This window comes from Ptychodera flava, chromosome 16 (genome assembly GCF_041260155.1).
Source record: "Ptychodera flava strain L36383 chromosome 16, AS_Pfla_20210202, whole genome shotgun sequence".
Classification (NCBI taxonomy): Eukaryota; Metazoa; Hemichordata; class Enteropneusta; family Ptychoderidae; genus Ptychodera; species Ptychodera flava.
This window is the reverse complement of record NC_091943.1, coordinates 216,441-242,681: the sequence shown is the minus strand read 5'-3', so window position 1 is coordinate 242,681 and position 26,241 is coordinate 216,441. Positions and strand designations below refer to the sequence as shown.

The 26,241-nt window shown below is 37.6% G+C and overlaps 2 protein-coding genes across 2 annotated transcripts; one reads left to right on the top strand and one right to left on the bottom strand.

Moving 5' to 3' along the window:
• Nucleotides 1-6,362: 6,362 nt before the first annotated feature.
• Nucleotides 6,363-11,018, top strand: LOC139152437 (uncharacterized). Its single transcript, XM_070725543.1, has 3 exons — nucleotides 6,363-6,539; nucleotides 7,077-8,163; nucleotides 8,753-11,018. Exons 1-3 carry the CDS (start codon nucleotides 6,456-6,458, stop codon nucleotides 9,490-9,492), a joined length of 1,911 nt encoding a protein of 636 aa, XP_070581644.1. The 5' UTR covers nucleotides 6,363-6,455; the 3' UTR covers nucleotides 9,493-11,018.
• A 959-nt stretch (nucleotides 11,019-11,977) lies between these two features.
• On the bottom strand, nucleotides 11,978-16,572 carry LOC139152436 (ATP-dependent DNA helicase RecQ-like). The gene is made up of 3 exons (XM_070725542.1): nucleotides 14,538-16,572; nucleotides 13,398-13,539; nucleotides 11,978-13,061 (listed from the first exon to the last, which is right to left on the bottom strand). Exons 1-3 carry the CDS (start codon nucleotides 14,895-14,897, stop codon nucleotides 12,433-12,435), a joined length of 1,131 nt encoding a protein of 376 aa, XP_070581643.1. The 5' UTR covers nucleotides 14,898-16,572; the 3' UTR covers nucleotides 11,978-12,432.
• Nucleotides 16,573-26,241: the final 9,669 nt, after the last annotated feature.

The following is a 26,241-nucleotide window of genomic DNA, read 5'->3' as shown; positions in this document are numbered from 1 at the left end:
GAACACCATAGTGTTCCATGACTGAACACACATTGCACATGAAATGTGTTCAAAAAATTGAACGCATTTACGCGTTCAAAGGGCTGTAACACTTTTTGAACGCATGGACGCCGTTCAACGATGAGTGTGTTAAAGGCTAGAACACATGATATGCACTTGTTGAACACCTTTCATTTTGGGCGTTCAGGGGTGTTCAAGCCTGGCAATAACAAAGCAGACCATTGATATTCAGTAAAACTATTTTATTCTAAAAATACACAAAAAATTTCTTGCAAATGCAATAATTTAGTATAAAATGGGCAAATAAACATGGCCACTTTGTAAAGTTTGTCAGAGGAAAACATAAACGGTGTAAACACCTTCTCATCACAACATTAACAAAAGAAAATCCAAATAACACACTGCAGATTGTTTTCAAACGACATGAACAAAGTAATGACAAAACAGGTTTTACTTAAATATACGTCATATGTTCATAGTTGTAAAACCGTACAAAAATATCTGTTTTGAAAAAGCTCAAAATTTGGCTTATTGTTTTGAAAACACGTAGGCCCTATATGTATGAATTGCATACTCCATTTTTGTAAGACGGTTTCTTACAGAAATTTCCTTTTGTATAAACAATTGTAAATTTGGAAAAACGTTAGCCAAGGCTTCTCTGATGCACATGCTACATAGTTGTCCACACTAAAGTAAACACAACATGTCAAGTTGTCACAGTAAGGCACAACATTAGAAAGTGGGTAAAGTGGGTCCTTGGCAGTGTAAAACCTATTTCCTTGTCCAACAAAGTAATTCATGAACGAAAAGGTTTGTTTGTTTGTAATATCTTTAAATAAAGATTAAAGAAATCGTACTGGCCGTTTTGAAGAAAAAGCTTGGGATGTAAAAATATGAGGACGATACCACACATTCACCTATTAGATAAGCTCTGCGTCGCTAACAGCAAAGCTAAAAAACAGTAACAAATCGAGAACAAAAAACGTGTTGATCTACAATACAAAATAATCTAAGATTTGGTAGGCTATGATCAACTAAATTTAACTGCAGCATAAGCCTTTGTAGACGTGAAGTCTCCTTCATCAGATGCAAGGGTGTAATGAAGAATTGAAGCAGAAAGCGACAGAAAATTCTGAGTGAAAATTTCATAAAATTCATAAATTCAGAGTGTACATTTTTCACTCTGAATTTCTGTCGCTTTCTGCTTTATTTCTTCATTCCATTCTTGCATCTGATAAGGGAGACTACACGTATTTGAAAGCTTATTCTCCAGTTACATTTAGTTCATCATAGCGTTCTACCAAAGCTTAGATACATTCAGAACAAAAATACAGAAACTTATCAAAATTCAGTTACTGACCCTCGAAAGTTTAAATCTACACTAGAGATGAACTGAGGTTCTAAGCTTGTTTCCAGACAACTACCTGTACACTCACCATCGTCAATTTCTGTACCGTCAGCTTCTGTAATAACTCTTCGACAACCAGTATAATCCAACTTTTCACATCCTGAAAATAATTCAATTATAGGTAATATAGTGACATGAGACTTTATAAAAGACAAGGTGGCCTTATTAGGTTAAGGAAAAAAGGTGACTTGGTTGGTATACAGTGCCTCTTTTCGATACTGTTACAAAATATTGGCTTCTTCTTGTCATCAACTGATGAAAAGTAAAAAGCCAACTCTCAAATGCTGAAACAATAGAGTGTACACTCTGCGATGTTTAACTAATGTTTTACATGCGATTGTGATTACCAAAAGACATGTGTTAGCTGTGATTACGCAGCGGCATGACCCTTGACCCGAGTGCGATCGATAAACCACGGCCCAAAACACCGCTGCGTATTCACAGCTAGTGTATGGTATACCAGCCACTGAAAGAAAAAAAGGTTTCTTCTCGTATTTTAACTATTCCAAAGTACTATACAAATAATTTCAAAGCATAATAATACAGGTGCTTCAAAATTTAACACCTTTTACTATTTTGGAGAGAAAACTTACCCTTTCTGGTCTTGCTTCCGCACGATCACGACTTCAGCGTGCGTTTACAAGAAAAATGTCGCAACTTCCGTTTTGATGCATGACGGGATAAGAAACGGCACCAAACTTGAACACCTAGTGTTTGCACGCCGATGTTAAAATTAAAACGTTCATGGTGGTTATCTGATTTTCTTTTCCAAATTTCAAAATTTCAACCCGTAATAAACGTGTAAAATTATTTTGTATACTTCCTTTTTTCGAAAAAACATGCTTTCAGCAATTTTAGACCGGAGATATTTTTCACTTTGTGGCAAATTCGTTACATCAAAATCCGTGTACGTTTGCCGGACAGCGAGGCAGTAGTAAATTTAATATAGCCATAGTAAAGTAAAAAAACACTAAAGATTGTTAATTGTTTTACAGTATTGTAAAATTTCTGTAATGCTAAGTATTTGAACACTTGAAGGAGATGGTTGTTAACACTCCGTGTTCAGCTTTAGAACACCACTGTTAATAATATTAAGAACACTAACGTTAACAATATGAACACTTGGCGTTCAAATTTGAACACCGACATCTACATTTTGAACGCGTAAAGACGCGTCTAGCGTCCGCTATTTTTACAGTGAATCATGCCTAGGAATGTTTAAAGTACATCAATAAGCCATAGCGCTAGTGTTTTAAGAATTATGAGAACAACGTTCTAAACATTTACATATGAATATGTGAAATTCATTTTCTCAAAACAGAATGATATGTCATTCCTAGACTTGGAAAGCTATCACGCTAACGTTTCGAAGAAGCGGGTATTTTGACTGAAAAAAGAAAGAAAATTGTCTCTCAGCATTTGCGTACATAATTTTTATCATATGCTATCATGTAGAAAAATGTTAATTAGTCATCATAAAACATCTTAAGACCCAAATTTTAAACCTGTTGTTAAGTGATTCTGGAGGAAATGTTATTGTAAAAACTTATGAAAAATTATTAAGAAATACAAATGCGCAAATTTCATGCTCATTTTAAAAAATATCGATTAGGTCATCACTAAAAATATTTCTATCAAATATCAAAAAGATAGCTCTGCCATTAATAAAAATTAATAAAAATTCACTTTAAATAATAATTATGCAAAATTTCTCAATCATTCAAGTCACATCCACAAGACTCTACTAAGATACAGGTAATAACCCCACCATGTTTTGTTATCACACTTGGTGCCATATTTTCAAAATACGGGCTCTACAACTTTTTCTGGCGGACAGACAGACAGACAGGCAGAGTGATGACATAAGCCCGTGCAATGCCTTTGCTGCATCTCTACAAAATTAAGCATGCATATGCTTTTGTAGCTGGTGGAATTAGAATGTTGCCGCTAATGTTTTTCAATTGAAAATGATGAAAAAATCATAATCACCCGTTTTGTCACATGAGTGGTACAAATGTGACCAAATTCTTCGAGTTACGGATTCTACCCGAAATAGTCAAGCTCCAAATTGGAAATCTTTACCCTATATGATTGGATAGAAAATATGTTGATGACGTCGACTCACAGTTTAGTGATGATGTGATAACGTTATGACATCTGCACCATTTCTCATTAAATGATTGTACTATTGGATAGTGAAAGATCCCTTCCTGGAAATTTGAGGAAAAAAAGTGGCCTATATGTGAAGCCCATAGCTATTTTCTAACGGATGACGAGAATCGATTGAGTGCATAAAGAGGCCAGTAGTCTCAGGAGGGTTACAAGAAGAGGCATCATGGTACCATTAGACGACAAATCTTGGTTGCCACGCTTAAAATCCTACTTGAGTGCTCCCAGAACTAGACGTAGAGGCAATTAGCGGGAAGTCAATCTGTCCCAAGGGACGGAAACCGCTAAACGAATTAGTCACGATCACGACAAGACCGAGATTATTTGTGGCCTAGATTTGGCTATTACCGAAGCGCAGCCTTAAAAAGGTTGTTTCTTGTCCTTTTTTTCGACTGTGTCATAGAATGCATTTCAGATTTGAAGGAAACAGGCGGACAGACAAGTAAATAAGGTAGATGAATGTATGTTTCAATCGATGGATAGGCGGATGCATGGATGGATGGACTGATCGATGGATAGATAGATGAATAATAAACGAACGAACGAACAAATAAACAGACAATTGAATGACAACAACGAAAGAAAAACAAACACATACATACTTACATACATACATACATGCATACATACATACACACATACATACATACATACATACATACATACATACATACACACACACACACACACACATACATACATACATACATACATACATACATACATACATACATACATACATACATACATACATACATATACAAAGATGCATACATACATACATGATAAGGAAACTAATAAATAAATAAATAAATAAATAAATAAATAAATAAATAAATAAATAAATGAATGAATAAATAAATATATAGAGAGATTGAACTTTACGAAATATTAGAATGCCATACTATGTACAGTTATTTGTCCATGCAGATAGCTTTTGAATCAATGTGTCTAAACTAGCAAACTGTTACGAAACGCTTGAATGACTGACCATCATGACTGAAATTGAACTGTTTGTTCGAATTCTTCGTCGTAACCTCGTCGAATCCCAACATTTCCTGCATCGAATATTGTGTGGATGAACTTCCAGTACAAATAGTTGTCAAAAATGATTCTTTCCCGTCAGTTACACAAATCTTATTTTTACATCGCTTTTAAATATTTGAATTAAATTTCGACTTCGGCAATCATGTGAAGTATCTCAACAGTATCCTTATAAATTGCCTGTTTATACATGTCTGTGATTAGGTTATATTTCCCTTTCAGATAGTATTTGTCGAACCTTTGCATGGCTATTCCAGTACGTTTTATATGATCCCAATGATTAAAGAACGATCTGAAGGGAAATACATGGTTTGGAAGAAATCAACTGTACTGTTTATTTGTGCATGATACATACCATAAATATAGCTGCAGCTCTTCGAAATGCAAAACGTTTACAGGGCTGGTGTTGAGGGTAGAATGTGCCTCAGGGATAGATATTCGGACTCTCAAATTTGTACAATTATTTGGTCTAGCGCTTCTGCAGGCTGATTTTGAAGCTTTTTGAATAACATTGCCATCTTCTCTTGTTTGTGAAATAAAAATAAATGCATCGTATGGCATCGAAGTTTTCTTCGCCAATGAAATTTTCCTTGTCGGATGCGACTGTGGCTGATGAAAGACACAAAGTGGAGTTGACCTCTGCTCTTTGTACTTTCATAACAGTTTTCTCCTTCAGTTGAGTGGGAAACACGATAAAACGACGCTTATGACGTCAGCATTAATTTTACAATTGGAGCACAGAGGAGTTCACGCATGACGTGTATGTATGTATGTATGTATGTATGTATGTATGTATGTATGTATGTATGTATGTTCGTTCCACTACTGTTCTGATGGGTGCAAGTCAACGTAGTTTGGCATTTGTTTTAATTAACGATTATCCTTGTCATGAACTATACATTTCTGTTTACTTTTTCAGCATTAAATCATCGTTAGCATATAGTATAGGTCTGCGATGTGGTAACCTTTTGTGAATTCAATATGATGATAAAATACAAAGGAAAACACAGAGGGCGTTTCTTTGAACTTTTGATTTTATTAGTAGACAATGGGGACAAGCTCATTTGTATGCGTGCTCTAACCCCAAAATTGAGAGTTTCCACTTCAAGGTTGAATCGCGCCTCGGGGACAGATGTTCTGATCCTCAAACTATTAACAATATGGCTGATCTCAGTTCGCTTGTGTTGGCGCCTTTCAAAGCCATTTGTTTTTATAATTGTAAAAGTTTGAAATATATTTATCCCGAGGAAGAAATCACAGGTATGATGGCCATTTTGAGTTTCTAGTGGCAGTGACTCTTTGTTAGTTTGTTTCTTCCTTGCCAAAATTTTACGATGGCTCCTAGTATTTTCATTACTTTGAACTAGCATGGTTTTCTTCCGTTTAAGGTAATGTGCACCTCGAAAGTGAAAGACTTAAACTTTTGCTCAAACTTTCCTCAGTGAAACTTTCAACCATTCTCTTACCGAAGCAAGAATAAAAATCAGGGGTCAACGTGCAAACTTTGGCACTAGAGAGACAAATAACTTGCGATTTCTCGATATTTGAAATTCAAAATGGCCGCCATCCCTGTGTTAACTCTATGGGAAAAAATAAAATTTTCGATTTTCGAAAAACTAAGACGGTGAAAACTTTTCTTTCGCCAAGAGCTTCAAAATGAGCCCCCACAAGTTGTAGGTCAGAAGAAAATTGATAAAATTTGAAGGCCCGAATATCTGTCCCTGAGGTGCGTTCTACCTAGTCTGGTTCCCTGCCCCCTTTCTACCGTTGGCTGCGCTACACTCACGAAAAGGGTCAGGTATGCGGCAGCCATTTTGCCCAGATTTTGGGCAAAATGGCAGATGCGCGAGGGTCGCGAGGGTCCATTGGCGCGTGGAGCGTACAGTTGAGAGTCCCGGATTGCCAAGCACTTGTTCAGGTTGGAATTATTTAAATTTAAATCAAAAATAACATTTTTGCAAATATGCAATCTTAATTAATTTGTTAACCCAAGATTAAAATATCGGTTGGGTTCACCTTTTAGCTTGTCAAGCACTCGTAAGTTGCGTGATAAAGAAGTATTAATTTATGCAAATGTGTGCAAATCACCCGATTTCCTGGTTTCTTTTTTCCTCTGTAATTTAAAATTTCCACTCTGGCGGGGTCAAATTTTCTGAAATTTTCACATTATGTTCTTTAAATACTCTATAAAAAAACAAGTATTCTGTTTGGCAATGAAGTTCTTACATTTTGAATAAAAGGCATTTGAATTTTGCTAATCATGATTTTGATCACTTTTTTTGAGTGTCAGTCTTTCAACCCTTGCCATTTTTGAATGAGAACAGATAATGCAAAATAAAATAGTAAAATATTACATTTTAGAAAATAGTGTCAAGTTTTTTTACTTTATCATTAATACCAATATTGAGTTTTTACCCCAAATATACACCACCTTTGTTTTCTTTTCTTTTTTCAGATTTTTGATAGACTCCAAAAGATTGGTGTCTGCCTGAGTTACGTGCAGAGTAAAAAGATATCCATTGATGTTGCTGGTCACTTCAAAGCTGATCTCATAGATGCAGTCAAAAGTGGAAGTTCTTTTCGCCTCATTGGTGACAACTGTAACTATAGAGTTAATGTTCAAGAAGAACGTATAGACAGGCATGGGAAATTGCATCATGATTTTACGTCAGCTGCTATTGTACAACTTATGGGTTTTGAAGACTTAGACAATACCATACCTCTTAGTGACTATCAGTCTGTGGATCACACCATGTTTCTGCCAAGTGATGTGGATTGTCACGACCTGAAAAAAGAGTACGCCGTCCATATGGCACGTGTTGCTGTGAGAATGCTGCCTTGTTTTCAGTTCCTCAAAGATGTCATACCCAAGTATATACAAGGACAATATAGCAAAGCATTAGCAAGGACAAGTAAAGTGATACCCCTCCCAGTCTTAGTAGACTGCAATGAACAAAATTACAATGATGCAGTTCGCATATTGGACTTCTATGAGGATACAGTGAATGACATTTATGAACAAGCTGGATTATCTGCAAATGACCATGCAAGTGTACACATTGGTGGAGATCAGTTGACAAGGGAGAGATTCTCAGGGGCCAAGCGCCTTAGGATTGGAGGAACTACCATGAAAGAGCGGTTTGATCACTTAACACCTATTACCTTTGAATTGTTCCATATGCAAATAAACTATCTGACCTTAATGTTTAAGGTATTGTATCGTGATGGCAGTGTTCTGGAGCTAGGAACCATGCACTCTGAACAGAAACGAATAATGAGAAGAAATGTCAATGAGGATGTAAAAAATGCCTATGATGCAGATGAAAACTTCACAGTGTCATTCATTGATGCCTACATTGTAGAAGCACTATTGGAGTTTTTCGGGATGGAGAATGTCAACAGTATCCCCACAAAGAATGTACCACCATCTACTCTTTGCTCAAGGGAGGAGTGTCGGGATTGGATGGAGGCGACAATGTTCAAGCTTATTGATAAGTTTGTGTGGCCAAGACAGATGCTAAATACAGATGAAACTGTTGTAGGTGAGTGTCTGTCACTGACAGTATTTTTCACATTTTATGCACTTGTTTTCTGCGCATGTTATGTTCCATGTAACAAAAATTTGCGCAACATTGAACTCAAAAAATTAATTCCATAAGAAATATTTTGAAGTTTGAGAGGTAATTGATCTAGCTTAGTTAGAAGTATGTCAATCTTTGCCTGATGTTTTTAAGGTGTGATAATAGAGGACATGTCACATAGCATTTTCAATTGGATATTCAAACCCATCTTTTGTGGATCCACCGTGGGGCCGGGTAATGGTTAGGGGTCCAGACTCACTATGGGGATGGAGAATTTGAGACCCGGCAGGTCCAGAGTAACGGACTCACTTTCGGAAGATGGTGAGTTTGAGCCTCCAGCAAGGTGTTGTGCCCTTGAGCAAGGCATTTACTCCTCATTGCACCATTTGCATAGTGGGATAAGGGTACCTCATCCTGTAATTGGGCATTTGTCCATCAGATGATGGATAAAAAAAACACTGTGTAATCGCCTTAGGCTTTGTTAGTCGGAGACAGGTGTTGACTGCTGAGAGACCCAACTACTAACTAAAACACTTTCATTTGATTTCAGTTGATGGTGATATCCTTCAAATTAAGCTTGCTGATGGAACTCCTTGTACTCTGTGGAAAAAGCCAGCGCAACCTCATGAGCAACCAATGGATTATGTGAAAAACTATGCACATATGGTTCTGGAACTAGGACTATTGTTTAAGAGCATAAATGATCTGTGCAAAATCCCTGATAGGGATAGAGCTATCTGTATTTTGAAAATGGCTATGATCACTTTTAAGGCCAATAATAATCTATCAAAATATGCATTGGAAATACTTCGTTTCCTCGTTCATCAGCTATGCACGATGACTGAACAACAGGCCCACAGAGAGTTTTATGGATTGTTTGTGAACACAAAAGGTCACATAGATAGTTTCATTCCTGCTGATAGGCAAATGGAGTATATTGTTACGCTGGTGAAAAAAAATATGAAACACATGTGCTCAAACAAAACTGAAACTAACATAAAGAATGTCACTAGCGCTCTCGCTGGGGTGCAGACCATCTCAAATAATTTTGATAATATTAGTGAAGTTATTGTCAGAGCAAAAAAGCACAATGAAATATCAACACATGCAGATGAAATAGCAATGGTTGATGATCTTAGACATGTGAGACCTTTCCGTCATACCCCAGGAAGATTTCATCCTTCATTTCCAAGAATTAGCTCTTCAATACAACATCATCTAAATGTACATCATTTTCATGCCTGGATCCAAGAGCATACCGTAAATTTTGCAACAGAACATGGTAATTGAACAGACAATAGATGCTAAATTGGTACATTTTGCATAGAAAACTGAACAATTATTAGCATCACTATTTCCTGTAGTTTTGCCATAAACATACACGAACAAGGAAATGCATGTTAAGGAGATTATTGCATCTAGGAAAATTGCTCGATTGAGGATCCACGTTGAGAGGGCCATTGGGCGAATGAAAAATTTCCATATGCTTTCACAAATATTACCCTTGTCTATGAAAGTATAACAAATCAAATGGTCCAAGTTGCTGGTGGGATATGTAGTTTTCATCCCCCTCTTTTGCGCAAATAGGGTTGGTATATCAATAGAATAATAATCTTGGAGGGGCAATGGACTTTAATCCACTCTTCAAACAGTCAATGCAGGTGCTCACACTATCATTTCTACTTTAACCATTGCCACAGGTGGTGATTTACATTGATGTTAATTTGTGAGGAATGAAAACTTGTACTTTCCTGTATAGAATGGATGTATTTGCTTCCAATAATTATAATAGTGTAAGAGTATGACTTGACCTAGCCTAACCTTCATGTGCTTTTGTTATGGTAATTCATCTGTGGAAGTGATGAAAGGGGGGATGACAATGCGGATGCCACATCACTTTAGAGTATGATTCCAACCCTTCTACCGTTGAACTGGTTATAGTTAAACTACATTTTATACAGGGTTGGGGGGTGTGATTTTGAGACTTGAAATGACACTTTTCCATTCTGTAGGGGCTTCTGAAATTGTTGTATGCATACAGATAGTTGGTGTACAGATGACTATGCTAAGAGTAATTTGTAGATTAATGTTACTGGGGTTCACAAGTCATTTTACTTTGGTTCTACATGATACCTCATTGCAATCATATCAGGGGACATGAGAAATATCACTAGAATTCCCAAAACTATTTACAAACGTTCCACAAATTGCCATTCATTATTAAATTCATTTAAATTTGTTCACTTTTATTGTAGGAATAATGTGGCTCACTTTTTGCTTCTCTTGTGAAATCAAAGAGGTTATGACTGTACAGAGGTCAATACAAAATGTGTTGTAAGGGAAGAAATCATTTTTTGTGTTTACTTACTAATACTGATTTACTTACTAACCAACTAACCCATGCAAGTATTCCACTGAACTAACCTACTAATTCACTAACTACAGTACAAAATTTCTCTTACAACATATTTTATGTTTGATACCTCTTTACAGCCATTCCCTCTCTGATGTCACAAGTGAAGCAGAAAGGGAGTCATTGTACTCCTACAATAAAAGTGAACAAATCTAGTTGCATTATAATCCTTTCACACCACAATGTAATTAAGCATGTTTTTCATGATGAGAGTGAACCTTTGTACAGAGCAAAAGAAAAGATTAAGACAATAGACAAACAATTCAAGTTTCAATAATGTACATCCTTATACATGGAAAATTCATTCAACCAATAAAATATGACTGTACACTTTCTTTTTGTATTTTTCTTATACAATGTCAAAATAATTAAAGGCTATTGAGTCTATCTCATGATAGATCAACATTTACTCAGCTGGCTTATGTTAGCAAACTGGTTTGCTTCAGAAATTTTCCAATCAGAACTTTAGAACAGTACAAGTATGCTCTGGGTTTGGTCACATCTAATTACCTTTACATATTGTAATGACCAGAACCAATACCTTTATGATATCATCTTTTCACTGAACTAGAAACCGTATGCAGTCTACTAGATTACAAAACATGGGCTTTGGTTTAGAATAAAATTTTAAAACAAGAAACAAACTCTGCCAACTGCTGGACTTTTTTACTGTTTTTTTCCCTCAAGCCTTAGATAGAAGCAAGCCCATCAGCTCTCCCCCCCGATCATTCTCCTCCCCTACCTTTGCTCCTGTTGCACCATGGTTATTTTGCCCCTCCCACCAATTTCAATTTCAAGATTTCCTGATGAAGAAGTGACTGCCTTTACACTGCTTTCACAACTACAATCTTATGTATAACTGAGAACATTAGGTACAATGAAATTCTTATAAAAGGTGGTAAGTTTTACTTCAGTGGTTTTCCAGAAAGTTTCATCAAAATGAATTCTCTCTATTGAAATAGATTTTCTCGTAAACAGTACAAAGTCACACCATTGTAGTTTACATGTAGCAAGCTGCAATTGTACCTGGGTATACCACTTTGATGACTTCCTCAAACATACTTTACCATCTACATCCAAAAATACATGGTATTTCGGATCAATGTTTGGTATATCACATGTAAACATATTTCGATGTTTACTGGAGCATTTGATTTCACACAGACCTGTCCCACAGCATGCACATGACACTCTCGCATCAGGACTTGAACTGAGATATGGCTTGTCAGAACTTATGATTAAACCAACATTTTAAGTTTACTTTTTTGTGCCACGTTTTGTATTGTTCATAGTACAAATGCTTAGCAACAGGCTCATGTTTAGTACCAAAATCAATGTGGGTTGATGGTATAGCCCTGTGACTTCCATACATGATTTTTGGACTATGTAATTATTCAAATCTTGGGTTTCTTTCATGTGAAGAATGTCATGTGCAATGCTAGCTGTAATATAATTCGCCCTTGTCTATACAAAAACCAATCCTCACAATCTCTCTGATCAGATGTCAGTGTTGAAATGAAATCAATATCAGCTTTTGTCACAGATTCACTCAAATAGCTAATGAAATTGCCATCATTGTAAGCATTAAATGAGTTGCCTATCTGAAGGACTGTTTTTGGTTTTTGTACATCAACTGCTGGAAGTGGATCTAGCATCCTCTTCCAGCATGAATCATCTGTTGGGAGTTCAGTGACATTTACCGGTACGATAATATTGAAAGAAACATTTTATTTTATTCAGCCAAATTAAATGTGATTTGTACAGCGCTCAATACAGTTCTAGACTTTTTGACATCTGTTTGTACAAACCAAAACAGATTATTGATCATTTTGTGGGGTACTCTGTACTTGTGAAATTATGGAGATAATATTATCAACATACTTTTTGTCTAAAAATGGAAAATCACTTATAAGTTTATTTTCGGTAAGATATTGTACACACTGCTTAGAAATTCTACCTGCTAGAGTTTCTGTCAAACCTGTAACAAGTGATGGAAAAGGTACATGAGGCTTACACATGTTTTCTGCTCTAAAGTACTGCATGAGTAAATAATGTACTTCTGAAACTTTTTGGTAATAATATTTACCTCCAGTTACACTTTGACATGACAGAATATCAGTTTCTGTAACAACAGATGGTTGACGGCCACTTAAGACAGGACCTGAAGTACACTCGTGTGGGATAAAAATTTTAGGTAAACATGTTGCACACTGACAACTTTTTTCACAGTTGTCACAACATTCATGACTGTATGTAAATTTAGAATGCAAATGCTGACCAAAATTCTGGATTAAATTTTCCCGTCGGCAAGTATTGGTCAGACAAAAATCTCTGATTTGGCAGGTCATTCCCGCTACATTGGATGCAATGTCAGATGCATTGTAATACAAAATGGCTTCAGCAGGCATACCGTCTCTTCCAGCCCGACCAATTTCTTGAACATAAGCTGTTAAGAATTAAAAATAAATGAAAATATTAAACATAGGAAATTTCCTATGCGAACTTTTTAATTTACTCTCATGTACACATGATTAGGTTAGGCCTCAACCACAAGTCAATCTTAGATTTTTCTCTGCTGTCTTTTTCAATAATTTTTTTTATTTCCTTGATCTCAACCACAATTAATACTTATGACACTCATATTTCTGCAGTTTTTATAGGGACATCACAACTTCTGGTTGTTTTTGAGTGGACTTAAAATTCACTATTAGATTAGATAGGAAGTTAAGAACTCTTGCACTGATATTTGTTGCATTTGCATAATATAGACTAAGATACATACTCTCAAGTGTTCTCGGTGGACCTGCATGTATGATCCTTGTCACGTCCACCGCATCAGCACCCATACCATATGCTTCTGTGGCAAATAATAATCTTAGGGAACTGGATGGTGAAGTCATATCCTGAAGAACTGCTGTTTTCATCTGTAAAAAAGATACATGTTCATGATAATATTATTAGGTTGCAAAACCTAATCAATACATCACTAGTTATGTGCATATCCAATACAGCGCTGTATTTCTGTTGATTTCCATCTACTTCACATTGATATTTTGACAATTTTTAAGAAATTTTGTACTATTTGTGAGGTATTGCTATTCTTCAATGTCAATCATGTGATCAGAAAAATGTGTTCCACACTATTGTCGTGAAAAAGTCTGCACAGTGCCGTGCATGGGTTATGAGCAAGTTGTCCATCAGCTGAAAATTTGTATACACACATGACTGGATATGACATCATTTGAAAGAAAGAATGATTTCTCTAAAATTTCATAAAAGGACAAGGCAAAATGTGATATCAAGAATTGCCAGTTTATACAGATAATATAATCTGTTCTAAAAGCTTTGATCAGATATCTTTGCATCAAAGTCTGAGAGCTTTGTACATTCTGCTCATATTTATAGTGCCTATATGCAAACTTTGCTCCATTGTATGCAAGGCAAAGCAAAGTATGCTATGGAGTGCAAAGTTTGCTCAAGTCCACTATGGACTGGGAGGGGTACATAATTGCCATTACTTTATAGTTTTGGGCAATGCAAGTGAATTTGTATATGTAGAAACATCTTTGGCCTTTATGCTGGATATTCTGATACATTTATATCCATAATGATCTGAGGGATGACATCAAAAATTCACTACTATGAACAAAGTTTTACTGTATTTTAATTGCACGTATTTGCAAACATGTGATATCATTGGTAAATTGCACAAAAATACACGTGTGTCATTTGTGTATGACCCCATTTTTCCATTGCAAAGAAATCTGACCACATATTCATTAATTATGGACATTTCCCTTAAAAATCTGTATCTTGCAATTTGAATAATTTAATTACACTTCATGGTTTAAACTTTCGATCTATAATTAGATGATCTATCTGCAAGTTTGATAAAACAACTCAAACTTCAGTAGTTCCTCACCTTGTCAGTGCAAGAGGCGTGGTACTGGGCAACCATATTAGTAATATCTGGAAATGAAAAATCTCCACTCAAGCATGGTCGCAATGCCAGATCATGTGCATAACCACACCAACGAAGATTTGTATACACAATAGTCCTTGCAAATTTATCTCCCTTTGCTCTCAGCTCTTCAATCAGAGGCTGGAATATTGTATTGTATGACCCCTGGACTGTGTTATTACCACCTGAGTTAGGAGGCCTCTTTTTTACTGTTATCTTAATGTTCTGTCTGTCAACACTTTCAGTAACTTTGACTGGTTGCTTTAGCATTAAACATCTTCCGATTTCCTTCATGGTCGCGTTTGTTGCTGTAGCTGTCATAGCCAAGACTTTGGCCGTGTTGAAGATTGCACGAAGATTCTTCAAATTTTTAAACTCGGGACGGAATGCAGTACCCCATTGAACAATGCAGTGTGCCTCGTCAATCAATAATTATGTGGGAAACTTTTCCTTGCCATGCGGGTCTGCGAAATACTTCGAACAGTTCTGATCTTAAAATGTGTTCTGGGTGTGAGAAAACGTACGTAAAACCGGCTTCTAAAAACCTTTTCTTCACAGTGCTGCTGAAGGACCATTCACTTCGTATTCGAACGGCATCTTCACTCAACCTATTACACTGTTCCTCGATGATAGCATTTAGTGGACTTATAACCACTACAGCACTGGTGTTACTCACGGAAGATGATCGTAAACTCATAAATGGGATCGATTCGAATATCAGTGACTTGCCGTATCCCGTCGGCAACAATGCAAGGCAGTCACCGTCAACACAAGCCTTCAAACAATCAATCTGTTTCGGTTTGTAAAACGTATAAGGTGAACTGCGTCGGCGATTGACTTCTGAGAGTGCATACTTTGTCCGAATGACAAAGTCGAGTTTTTTTTCGAACGACATATTGAAAATTCAGCAAATATAGCAGACTACACCCCAATGTAACTTCATCAGCCAATCAACGTGTTCCACAGTGCCCTCCAATCACAGCCATGGATAGAATGCCGCATACCTGACCCTTTTCGTGAGTGTAGCGCAGCCAACGGTAGAAAGGGGGCAGGGAACCAGACTACGTTCTACCTTAATGTAGATGATATTCGAATTACTCTACTCTGGGCGCCGAACAACACGTACAGGAGACGATATTCTTGGAATGCTGATACCTCGCACACATAGTTCGCATCCGTATTTTCCGTAAGGTCAATAAGTTCCTTGAACGTTTAACCTCAATTATGCTTTGACGTATTCCAAACGTTTTCTGTTGGTTTCATGATAAGTCACTCTTTGACCTTTTTGCGGTCATCGATATTAGTGGTTCATTAGCTTGAGGAAATTGGATACCTCGATGAGTCTATATCATCTCTTGCGGTCGAGGTATCTTTTATGGATTTGCGTTTACTCAAAGTAAACTCTGTGACAGGTGGGTCAGATCTTCAGGGTCTTCCAGTTAATGAGGTTTTTCTTTGTTTCCTTGGTAATTGGTCTGTATGATAGACGTACATCTATTTCGCATTCGTTTTGTAGCACGAAAATGCTAATTTTCAAGCTCCTGTCTTTTGCTTCTAAAATTATTCATTTGCCGACTCCCTATATTTTTATATAGTCCATCAAGAAGCCCACTCCGGACACTGATTTCGGACAAACACGGACATAATCTTCCGAACCGCCACAATACAAGGTAATTACATTGAGGGTATGGCCTGACAGTTTTTCTGTGCGTGCCTATCCTGGTTCTGTAAATAATCTACCTGGAGCAAGTCTGTCACATGTTCTAAGCGGTAACGTGAACATTTCGAGACATGAATTTAAGTTTTGCCTTGTCAATTTCCAAACGAATAAAACCAGGATTTTGGCTATTTTTCGGTGGACATTCTATGCATCAGGTGGGTCCATGTAAACTCAAGTCTTCAGCTTCATCGGTGATATCATTCAGGAAAGTTTTAGCTGTTTGTTTGCCTGCTTCTGTGTCGCAAATATATCATAACGGGTCGAGCATCAGTAGCATTCACATACAGAGGCCATATCTTATGGCATGTAATAAAGACATTTATCTGATATACAATGGTTTGTGAGCCTGCGCTGCGGGAGACCGTTTGTCCGACGTGAGGAGGGCTAATGACCCCTCCCGATTGCAGTGGCCACTCTTGGATTTTATGCAAGTCCAAGTACAGCCTGATATTGTTCAGATTTATACTCGCACAGATAACATAGTTTACGTAGTATTGAATCATTTTCAACATCGCTAGGTATTAGAAATAGAGGAAATTTGTCATTTGTCATAAAGGGAACACATGGGGCAAACAATGCATGCTCTAAGCTCGATTGATAAGGCGTTTAAGAATTACTCTCAGACTGATACTGTGCTGTAATCCAGCTAGATGGAGCTGAAGAATTGTCCAGCGAAGCGAATAGTATACTGACAATTACGCATGCAAGCCATGTTAGGCCACAAAAAAGCCAAAAAAAAAAACCAATTTGTTTCTGGTCATCGCGCATCATTTCAAAGTGTGCGCGTCAACTCTTTTTTTCCCCCGTTTTTCATTTGCCCCTATGGAAAAATGGGGAAAATGTATCAAATTCCACCAAAAATAAAAAAAAAAAAAAATTGAAAAAAAATCGCGTCGCCGCATCATTTTTGCCACATGTCAATGACCCATGCAGAAACAATTTTATTTTTATATTTTGGCCTTTTATTGAAACGAGGCCTCGGTATGAGCTGTAATCTGTGAAACTGTTTTAATGCGATTTGAAAGTCTCGAAGCCATCAGTAGGCCACACAAGAACATAGATAATTGAAAGGTAATCCTAGTGCAATCGTACGATAATAAAATTAATTTCTGGATGGGGATAATCTTTGTCGGGGAATAGAGGTAAAACTATCTTGAAAACTGATTTCCATCTATTTTCCCTGTAATAAGTATTTAATTGCTCTTATTGCCGCTCCGCTATAGAGAAGCTAGACTGAACTGTATGGACTTCAGGTCACCGCAGAGTCTCTGTAATTGGCAAATTTTGACGAACGGTTTTCTATCAATCTTGACATTTTTCAGGATTCAATCGTGCAATTAACCGAAGTTTCATTATGCCCTGTCAGATTATCAAATTGTATGGGAGGCCCACGATAAGATTCCGTTTGGAGCTGGAAAACATTAAATTCGGTGGTGCCATTTATGGTCACAATTCCTGGTGAAAATTAACCCAGAAAGGTGCTATCGAGCGCAAAATATGAAATTCGCACTTTTGAGAGTACATAAGGTTTTGAACCTTACATTTATTTTAATGGAGTAGTGATCAACTACCCTTGCCCGTCCGTTAAGTAGTACACACTTCGGGGAAAAATGTCCACAAAATTTGATTTGTGACATATGTAGAGCCAGTGCAATCAAATATTACAATTAGGCCTACAGCTATTTATTCATGCCTCGTTGTGGGCGCCTATTCCTTGCATTGATTGGATTACGTAAACACGGGGATGTGTTTGGGTTGACGGTAAACCCTGTACAGCCCGTTGCTCAAAGTTACCGCGGTCGATGGAACCGGAAGCCGGAAATACTTAAGCCGAAAGAATATGGAGTTATTCACGTCTCTCATGCAGTGCTTTTCGTCGCAAGTTTTCATCCTCACGAATGCATCGTCAGTCATCGTGATTAGTAAGAACTCGTTTCGAAATAAGCTCGTGTTGGATCGTTAGCTTCAAATTTGCATATGCAAATGTCATCCTCCTAAAACAATTTTTGTCACCTTTATAGAAAATAACGCAGACAAATTTTTTCAGGATAAACACTTTTTTCAGATTTTTCCCAAAATTTTGGTTAAAAACTGTAGCGTATGAAAATTACCGTTCATTTGGTCAAAATTATCAAAAGAATTACAGAAAAATTCATAAAAAATGCTGAAATATTTCACTGAAATTTTGCTAGGAAAAATTACAGCACTCAAAGGGTTAAACCAGTCTGAATGTTTCATCTTTGGGAACATAAAATACAAGTCTTATTCAAGTTATTTCAGATAAAAAGAACCTCTGATGGTACCAAAAGTTTACATACGCAAATCCCATCATCATGTTATTCCCACTAACGTGCAGAACTTATTTGACCGCTTGATTTGAGAAAAGACCTTTTTACCGAACTGGAGAAATTTTCTTCGTGAAATTTCGTCATTTATTTGAAGAAGTTTCTTTTAGAGTCTTTAGGAACACGTACACCAGATTTCAAAGCTACAACATAAGTACCTCTGAACAATACGATGTTTCGACCAAAACCAAGAACATTTACCCTAAAATAAATTGCAGCATCCTCTGAATAAATTCAAACTATATTATAACACTCGTACGCCACATGCTCATTCTAAAAGCAAGATAGCGTATGAGTTTGAACAGCTCATCGACGACAAAGGTTCAAGTTCAACTAAGTATGTTGGTCGGTATGCTTATAGAATATTTTTGTGAAGGAAATTGGTAACTACAGTCACTTTACCGCTAGCTGTGGAGAAATCACTGACTTGTCACATCAATGGATCGTTGCAGAGCATAATATCAAAACACATTAGAAAACCATAACATATACAACATGAGCGTGTGACTTGTTATAAAACACCTATAACCTTGTCTTATTGAATTTGTCATTTGCTGCCTTTTTTACAATACGAAAGGTGTGTGCTCCGTTTTAGACACGATACACTTATATAAAAGTGGTTCATCACTCAACATGTATGAAATGCAATATTTCATTGCTATTGTACCGGTAGATGAAAACGTGAACAAGAATTCGTTGGATATGCCACAGAAATAAGATAAAAATTCCACCCATTGACGAAGTGAATTAAGAACAAAAGCAAACGAAATTCGCTGCCAATATAATGATTTAGGGTCCATATACTGTCACTAGCAAGAACTTCGTCTGGTTTGTGCATTCCCAGTGTCACACATCAGCGGCAGTGGCCTCCTGAGTTGTAAACTTATAGGCGTGATATTAGTTTTTAGACCGTCTCAAAACATTAGGTATAATATGATGTTATGTGTAGAGTTGCCGTGAATCGATGAAGGGGACTGTAAGCTTGAAGGATAGTGAATTGAAATATGTTGAACAAGTAAAATCCACGCCTTAGCTTTATCGCTGAAACGCCTCTGCCCTATGAACTCATAAAGATAAGTTGGAAATAAGTCTGAAGATGTGAAGCCAATCCAAGTTCGCATGGCATGCATCCACATGCCTTCAAAGGTGTTAGTGTGGGCGAAGGTTTGAGGATCCACAAAATGAAGACAATGATTAGCGGAGAAATGAGAGAACTGAGGAGACTTGGATAATGAAGACTAAGCCCCCTACCACTCATCGGAATAATATTGGAACCTGTAGGAACAAATCAATAGAGCATTGGCATTACGTACACCGGTCAACAGAAATTAAAAAGCAAGCACAAATATCGCGACCAATGACTCCAGTCACCAACTGTCTGTCACTGTGTCGACTCAAGCTGTATTTAGACTTCCGGAACTTGAATGAATTATAGATTTTTTTTTCACATCCGTGTATTCATAAATTTCCATAATACAGCCTGGCTAAAAATCTATTGGGAGGCATGATCGCAAAGATAAAGGAAACAAATTTGTGGACAAAAAATTAAACCAATCAATAACAGAGTTTGAACTAATGTACAGGTGTGATTTTTGGTCTGCAAATGAAAACATACAAAGATTTATTGGCCGTCATATTGATTATTATTTGCATTTGAATGAACTCTGAATTCTGTTATGTAACTGTGTGCCGTCTTTGGCAACGGCTATATTGAAAAGGTGTCAATATGGCCATTGCCGTCGGGGTCAGTTTGTATATGACAATAATTTGATGAATGAAACGTGAGAGGGGACATATTGTACCCGGAATGAGACGGAATTATTGCCGCGATCACATGAACTAACTAACCCTAACTCTAAAAGGTCTGTGATGGTCTTCATTTGCTTGATTTTATGCGGGTGAAGCACAGTGGGAGCCAGAAATTGGGGTTAGTTGACCAAATTGTCGGAACTCCGCTCGCTTCGCTCGCTCCGTTCCGACAATTTGGTCAGCTAACCCCAATTCCTGGCCCCCACTGTACTTCACCCGATACAAAAACTAAGCAGTCGGAAATTGTGACATTGATTTGAAGAAAGTGCAAATTTATATTATTTTAACCTTATTAGTTAGTCAGTGCCGCAATTACGGGGCGTCTGCGTTTTGTGTACGCCGATGTTGACGTCATCAGTCTGTGGCTATACCACTTGTAAAATGTTGCCCCCGTTTATTAGATTAACCCTCGTACATATGGTTTACTCTTGGAAGCAGGAAAGAAAATTTCAAATATGTCTTATAAACTGCTTCATAAAGATTTTTTGAAGTTATCAAAATCAAACAGAGGAGTAATTCTCTAAAATTTACAATATGAGGTTATCCCTCGATACTCACCTATTGGTGGGGTCGTATTGCTGCGAGTGCGGTTGTGGGCCGACTCGTGTGATGCGGCCCACAACCGCACGAGCAGCAATACGACCCTACCAAGAGGTGATATCGAGGGATAACCTCTTTATCATATACCTATGCCCACGTTATTGAATGAATAAATCTCGTATATTAAAATATGATACGTTTCACTGTGGTTTTTCTTGATGGACTACACTTGTTTCCGTCATCTTGCTACGGCGGATTGATATACTAGCGTCTGACGTAATCTATCAGCTGGCTCATTGACAATTATTTTACGGTTGAGCAGAGAAATGCTTGAACTCTGTCATCAAACATGTAGGATATCTACCGAATCCGTACGGTACATGCAAATGTTGTGTTTGGTATTATTTTCCAGAACGCATTTACCATGAATACATGATATTTTTGAAAGTTGTGCTTTTGAATTTGCCGGTCCTCCGACATGTCCGATAGCACTTTTGCTTGTCGTCTGCGCGTCTGTGCTTATGCACGGACGCGGACGGAACAGCTGGTCTGTCATCGATCTGTCAGTGCCCGTATGGTGTGATGCTCTGCTCTTTAATTTGTTCAAATTGGTAGCTGTAATATATTGGGATATATTACTAAAGATTGGTTCATCCAAGAACTAGACAGACACGATGCTCTGGTAAACTGAATGTTCCCGGGCTAGGAACTGTTTTATTGAACTGTACTGCGCATGCTCGCAGGCTCGTGCAAGAACTCAAAGCAGAATACATCCAATTACATATTCAAAATACTACACTGCTTTCCCCTCAAACATTTGGCTGTTCAGTAGTGTAATACAAAACCTCACAGATCAAGTCTGATGACGGGCTTTCTCACCCTTTGAGATCTCCTAACAGGTACACATTGAAATGGAGACTTTACAACACTTGGACTGACTTGATCTGGTTTGTAACTCTGAATAATGCTTTCTGTCTGCTTTGACTTATCAGCACCTGAGAAGTAACACTTGTCTTTGTTTGTGTTACCTCTTGGTCAATGAACTCAGGTATTACAATTTCTGGTTCAACAACATCTGACACATCATCATGTGCTTTGATCAAATGATCAATATGAACATATCTCTTTGAATGGCCAATTTGCACAATGTAACTCCTTGGACCACATACTTTTACAATAGTACCAGGAATCCACTTTTCCAAATAGGAATTTGGTCTTTTGTTACGTACTCTTACTCTATCATACAACTCAAAAACCCTATCTTTTGTAGACTTATCATGATAGAATTTCTGTTTCTCTTGTTTATGTTCGACAAATTTGGCAAGATCTGGCTTTACCAAACTCAACCTTGTTCGCAATTGTCTTTTCATCATTAACTCAGCTGGTGATACACCCGTAACACTATGTGGTGTTGTACGATATCTCAACAAAAATTTGCCAATCTGTGTTTTACAGACATACACTTGATACCTTGAAAAACCTGTTTGAGCAATGCATTTTTGACTGTTTTCACTGATCTTTCAGCTGCACCATTTGACTGAGGATGGTAAGGAGGAACCAAAGTATGTTTAATACCATTTAACTCCATGAACCTCTTAACTCAGCGGAAGTAAATTGTGGGCCGTTGTCAGAAACGATTTCCTCAGGCAAACCATGGTCAGCAAAAATCAGGCATAATTCATCAATTGTACGTTGACTCGTAGTGGAGGTCATATGCTTTGCCTCAATCCACTTTGAATGACTATCAACTAGTATTAGAAAGAAATCTGTACCCTTCTGACAAAAATCAATATGTACACGCTGAAATGGTCGTGTTGGCCACTTCCATGGTATTAAAGGAGCACTAGATGGGGAATTTCTCACACTCTGACAAACAGTGCATTCATTTACCATTTCCTCTATTTGCTTATCCATGTTGGGCCACCATACACAAGTACGTGCTATAGCTTTGGTACCACACACACCTGGATGCTCCCAGTGCAGTTCCTTCAACATTTTCTGTCTGAAAACAGAAGGAATTATAACTCTGCTTCCCCATAAAATGCAGCCTTGCTCAATAGACTACTCAAATCTACGTGTATGATATGGCTTGAGACTTTCCTCAATACCGCTGTCTGACCATCCGGTCTGTACAAACTGATACACTCTACTCAGAACTGGGTCTGTACTGGTAGCTTTCACTATATCAGTAGCTGTTATTGGGAAATTTTCATCTACAACATTTATGTGGTATATCTTGCTCTCACTTGCTAGATCAGAATTCTCATGTGGTAACCTTGAGAGTGCATCACAATTAGAATGATCTTCAGACTTTCTATACTGTATCTCATAATCATATGCAGACAATATTAATGCCCATCTTTGCATACGAGCTGCTGCCAATGTTGGTATGGCTGATTTTGGACCCAATATTGCCAACAATGGCTTGTGGTCAGTAATTAATGTAAATTTTCGACCATATAAGAATTGGTGAAACTTTCTAACTCCAAACACAATCGACAATGCCTCACGTTCAATTTGTGCATAATTTTTCTCACTTTTGTTTAACGTACGGGACGCATACGCAATCGGTCTCTCTTGACCGTTATCCATGACATGGCTAATGACAGCTCCTACGCCATAGCTACTAGCATCGCATGCTAGTCTAAGCTCACGCTTTGTATCATAATGTACTAACAATGCATCACTGGTAAGAGCAGTCTTACAAGCATTGTATGCTCTTTGGCATTCTGGTGTCCATTTCCACTGAACACCTTTTTTTAACAACTCATGAAGTGGTGCTACCGGTAACATAGTTGCCAACCCTGGCAGAAACGAATGATAATACTGAACCATACCAAGGAAAGACCTTAGTTCCTGAACATTGCTTGGAACTGGTGCCTTTTTGATGGCATCAACCTTTTCATCAACAGGATATAGCCCCTCAGCATTTATCCTAAGTCCAAGGTATACAACCTCTGATTGCAGAATTTGCATTTATCAAGCTTGAGATGAATGTTATGATGATGTAACCTCTCTAGAACCTGATCAAGGATATTTAGATTTTCTTTCCAGTTACTTCCACCAATCAGTATATCATCCTGTTTACAAACACACTTGGGAATACCCTGCAAAATTTGATCCATTTTGGCCTGAAACAATTTTGGCGCAGACTTAACACCATAAGGCAATTTTGTATATTTATACAATCCTTTATGAGTATTTATAGTCAAATACTCTTGACTTTCTTTATCAACACTTAACTGTGCATACGCATGAGACATATCAAGTTTTGTAAAAACTTTAGAACCAGTAAATTCAGTATACAAGTCTTGTGCAGTTGGAAGTGGATATTGCTCATCCTCGACAGCTTGGTTAATAGTTACTTTATAGTCTCCACATATTCTCACAGACTTGTCTGCTTTTGGGACAACCACAATTGGACTGGCCCACTCAGATCTCTCTGTTTTGACAATTACACCATGTCTCTCAAGTTTGTCTAACTCTTTTTCAACTTGATCTTTGAGTGCATATGGAACTCGACGTGGCTTGATGAAAACTGGTTTGGCATCATCACGAATGGTAATGTGCGCTTCAAACCCCTTCATGCCTTCATAACTATCATCAAACAATGATTTATGTTTGGCCAAAAGCTCGTCAAGTTGTTCTTTTGCATTTTGGTTGGTGTAAGTCATAGTATTTCTTGCAGTAACACTGAAAATTTTACCCCAATTTAACTTGACTTTTTGTAACCAATTTCTACCCAAAAGTGTAGGTTTATTGTCATGATTTGCTACTATCATGGGCAATGTCATCTTTTGACCCTGGTACGCCACATTACAGCTCATCTTACCAACAATGTCGAGCATTTCGCCCGTATAAGTTTTCAGTTCCACCCTTGAGGGTGAAAGAGGCACATGTCTAAATTTCTCATTGTACACATTTTTGCTCATGATCGAGAAATCAGCAGCTGTATCTATCTGCATTAGACATGGTATCTTGTTTACACACACTTCCACAGTGTAACCTTTCTCTCTTGTAGGTTTACCTGTGTTCATAGAGTACAATGAATATAAACCAGCATTGTTCTCATCATCACTGTTACCCGTACAATTTTGTACTTTCCCTTTTGGTTTGCTTTTCTCATGTATGTGGGATTTTACATATTTCCCATTTGTATTTGCACGGCTACGACACACAGATGCAATGTGACCAATTTTCTCACATTTGTAACACTTGGACGTTTTAAATTTACATGTATGTGGAGCGTGATTGCCTCCACATCTATAACACACTATTTGTTCATTAGTCTTAGAGTTATTGACCCTTGAAGTTTCCAGCTTGCTGACGGTACCGCTGTCTTTGTCTGGGTTGCCACGTACATTACTGCTGGCAGGACGAAATTCCCTAGTTTTCCTTTCTGCCATCTCCATCGCCGTTGCAATTTGGCAAGCACGGGTAAACGTAAGGTCAACTGTGTTCAACAGCTTGTTTTGAATCCTCTCATCGATTAACCCACAGACGAATCTGTCTCTCGGTGCTCGGTTCAGAAAATCGCCATAGTTGCAATGCAGCGAAAAGTTTTTTCAAGGCAACAATATAGTCGCTTATCGACTCACCCTCTCTCTGGTTGCGTGTACCAAAATGAAAACTCTCAGCTATCTCCAGTGCAGGGTGCTGGGTTATAATGGGTCTCAAGAGCTCGCACATTTCATCAAGTGATTTGTCTTTTGGATTTGACGGCGACAGTAAATTCTTCAACGTGGAACGCACTTCCGGTCCGATTTCTGTGAGGAAGATTGCACGTTTTCTTTCTCTGACAGTCTTATAATTGTCATCGTTACCCTCACCTGGCTTTTTCACGATTCCATTGGCAACAAAAAACTTTCCATTCGTTCGACATACGACTAAATGTCTCTCTCTCTGGCAAAAATTCACCAAGTTTACCAATGAGACCAGTCGCTCCCTCCATTTCTACGTAATGTAAAAAGTTGCTACTGGGAAAATTCACCAAGTCTTTCTCCAACGAAAAATCTAGTGTAACGTCCTGGAATTTCCTCGTGTTACTCACTACACGTAGAAAATTTCCATCCTCGTCGCCAATGTAATATATTGGGATATATTACTAAGGTTTGGTTCATCCATTAACTACTGTACAGACACGATGCTCTGGTAAACAGAACGTTCCCCGAGTAAGAACTGTTGTTTTTATTGAACTGTACTGCGCATGCTCGCAGGCTCGTGCAAGAACTCAAAGCAGAATACATCCAAT

Coding starts and splice junctions, on each gene's coding strand:
- LOC139152437 (XM_070725543.1), top strand. CDS start 6,456: ATGGCAGATGCGCGAGGGTCGCGAGGGTCCATTGGCGCGTGGAGCGTA. Junction 6,540..7,076: donor ATTGCCAAGCACTTGTTCAG/GTTGGAATTATT, acceptor TTCTTTTTTCAG/ATTTTTGATAGACTCCAAAA. Junction 8,164..8,752: donor TACAGATGAAACTGTTGTAG/GTGAGTGTCTGT, acceptor ATTTGATTTCAG/TTGATGGTGATATCCTTCAA.
- LOC139152436 (XM_070725542.1), bottom strand. CDS start 14,897: ATGACAGCTACAGCAACAAACGCGACCATGAAGGAAATCGGAAGATGT. Junction 13,540..14,537: donor ACGCCTCTTGCACTGACAAG/GTGAGGAACTAC, acceptor TCTTTTTTACAG/ATGAAAACAGCAGTTCTTCA. Junction 13,062..13,397: donor TCCACCGAGAACACTTGAGA/GTATGTATCTTA, acceptor AATTCTTAACAG/CTTATGTTCAAGAAATTGGT.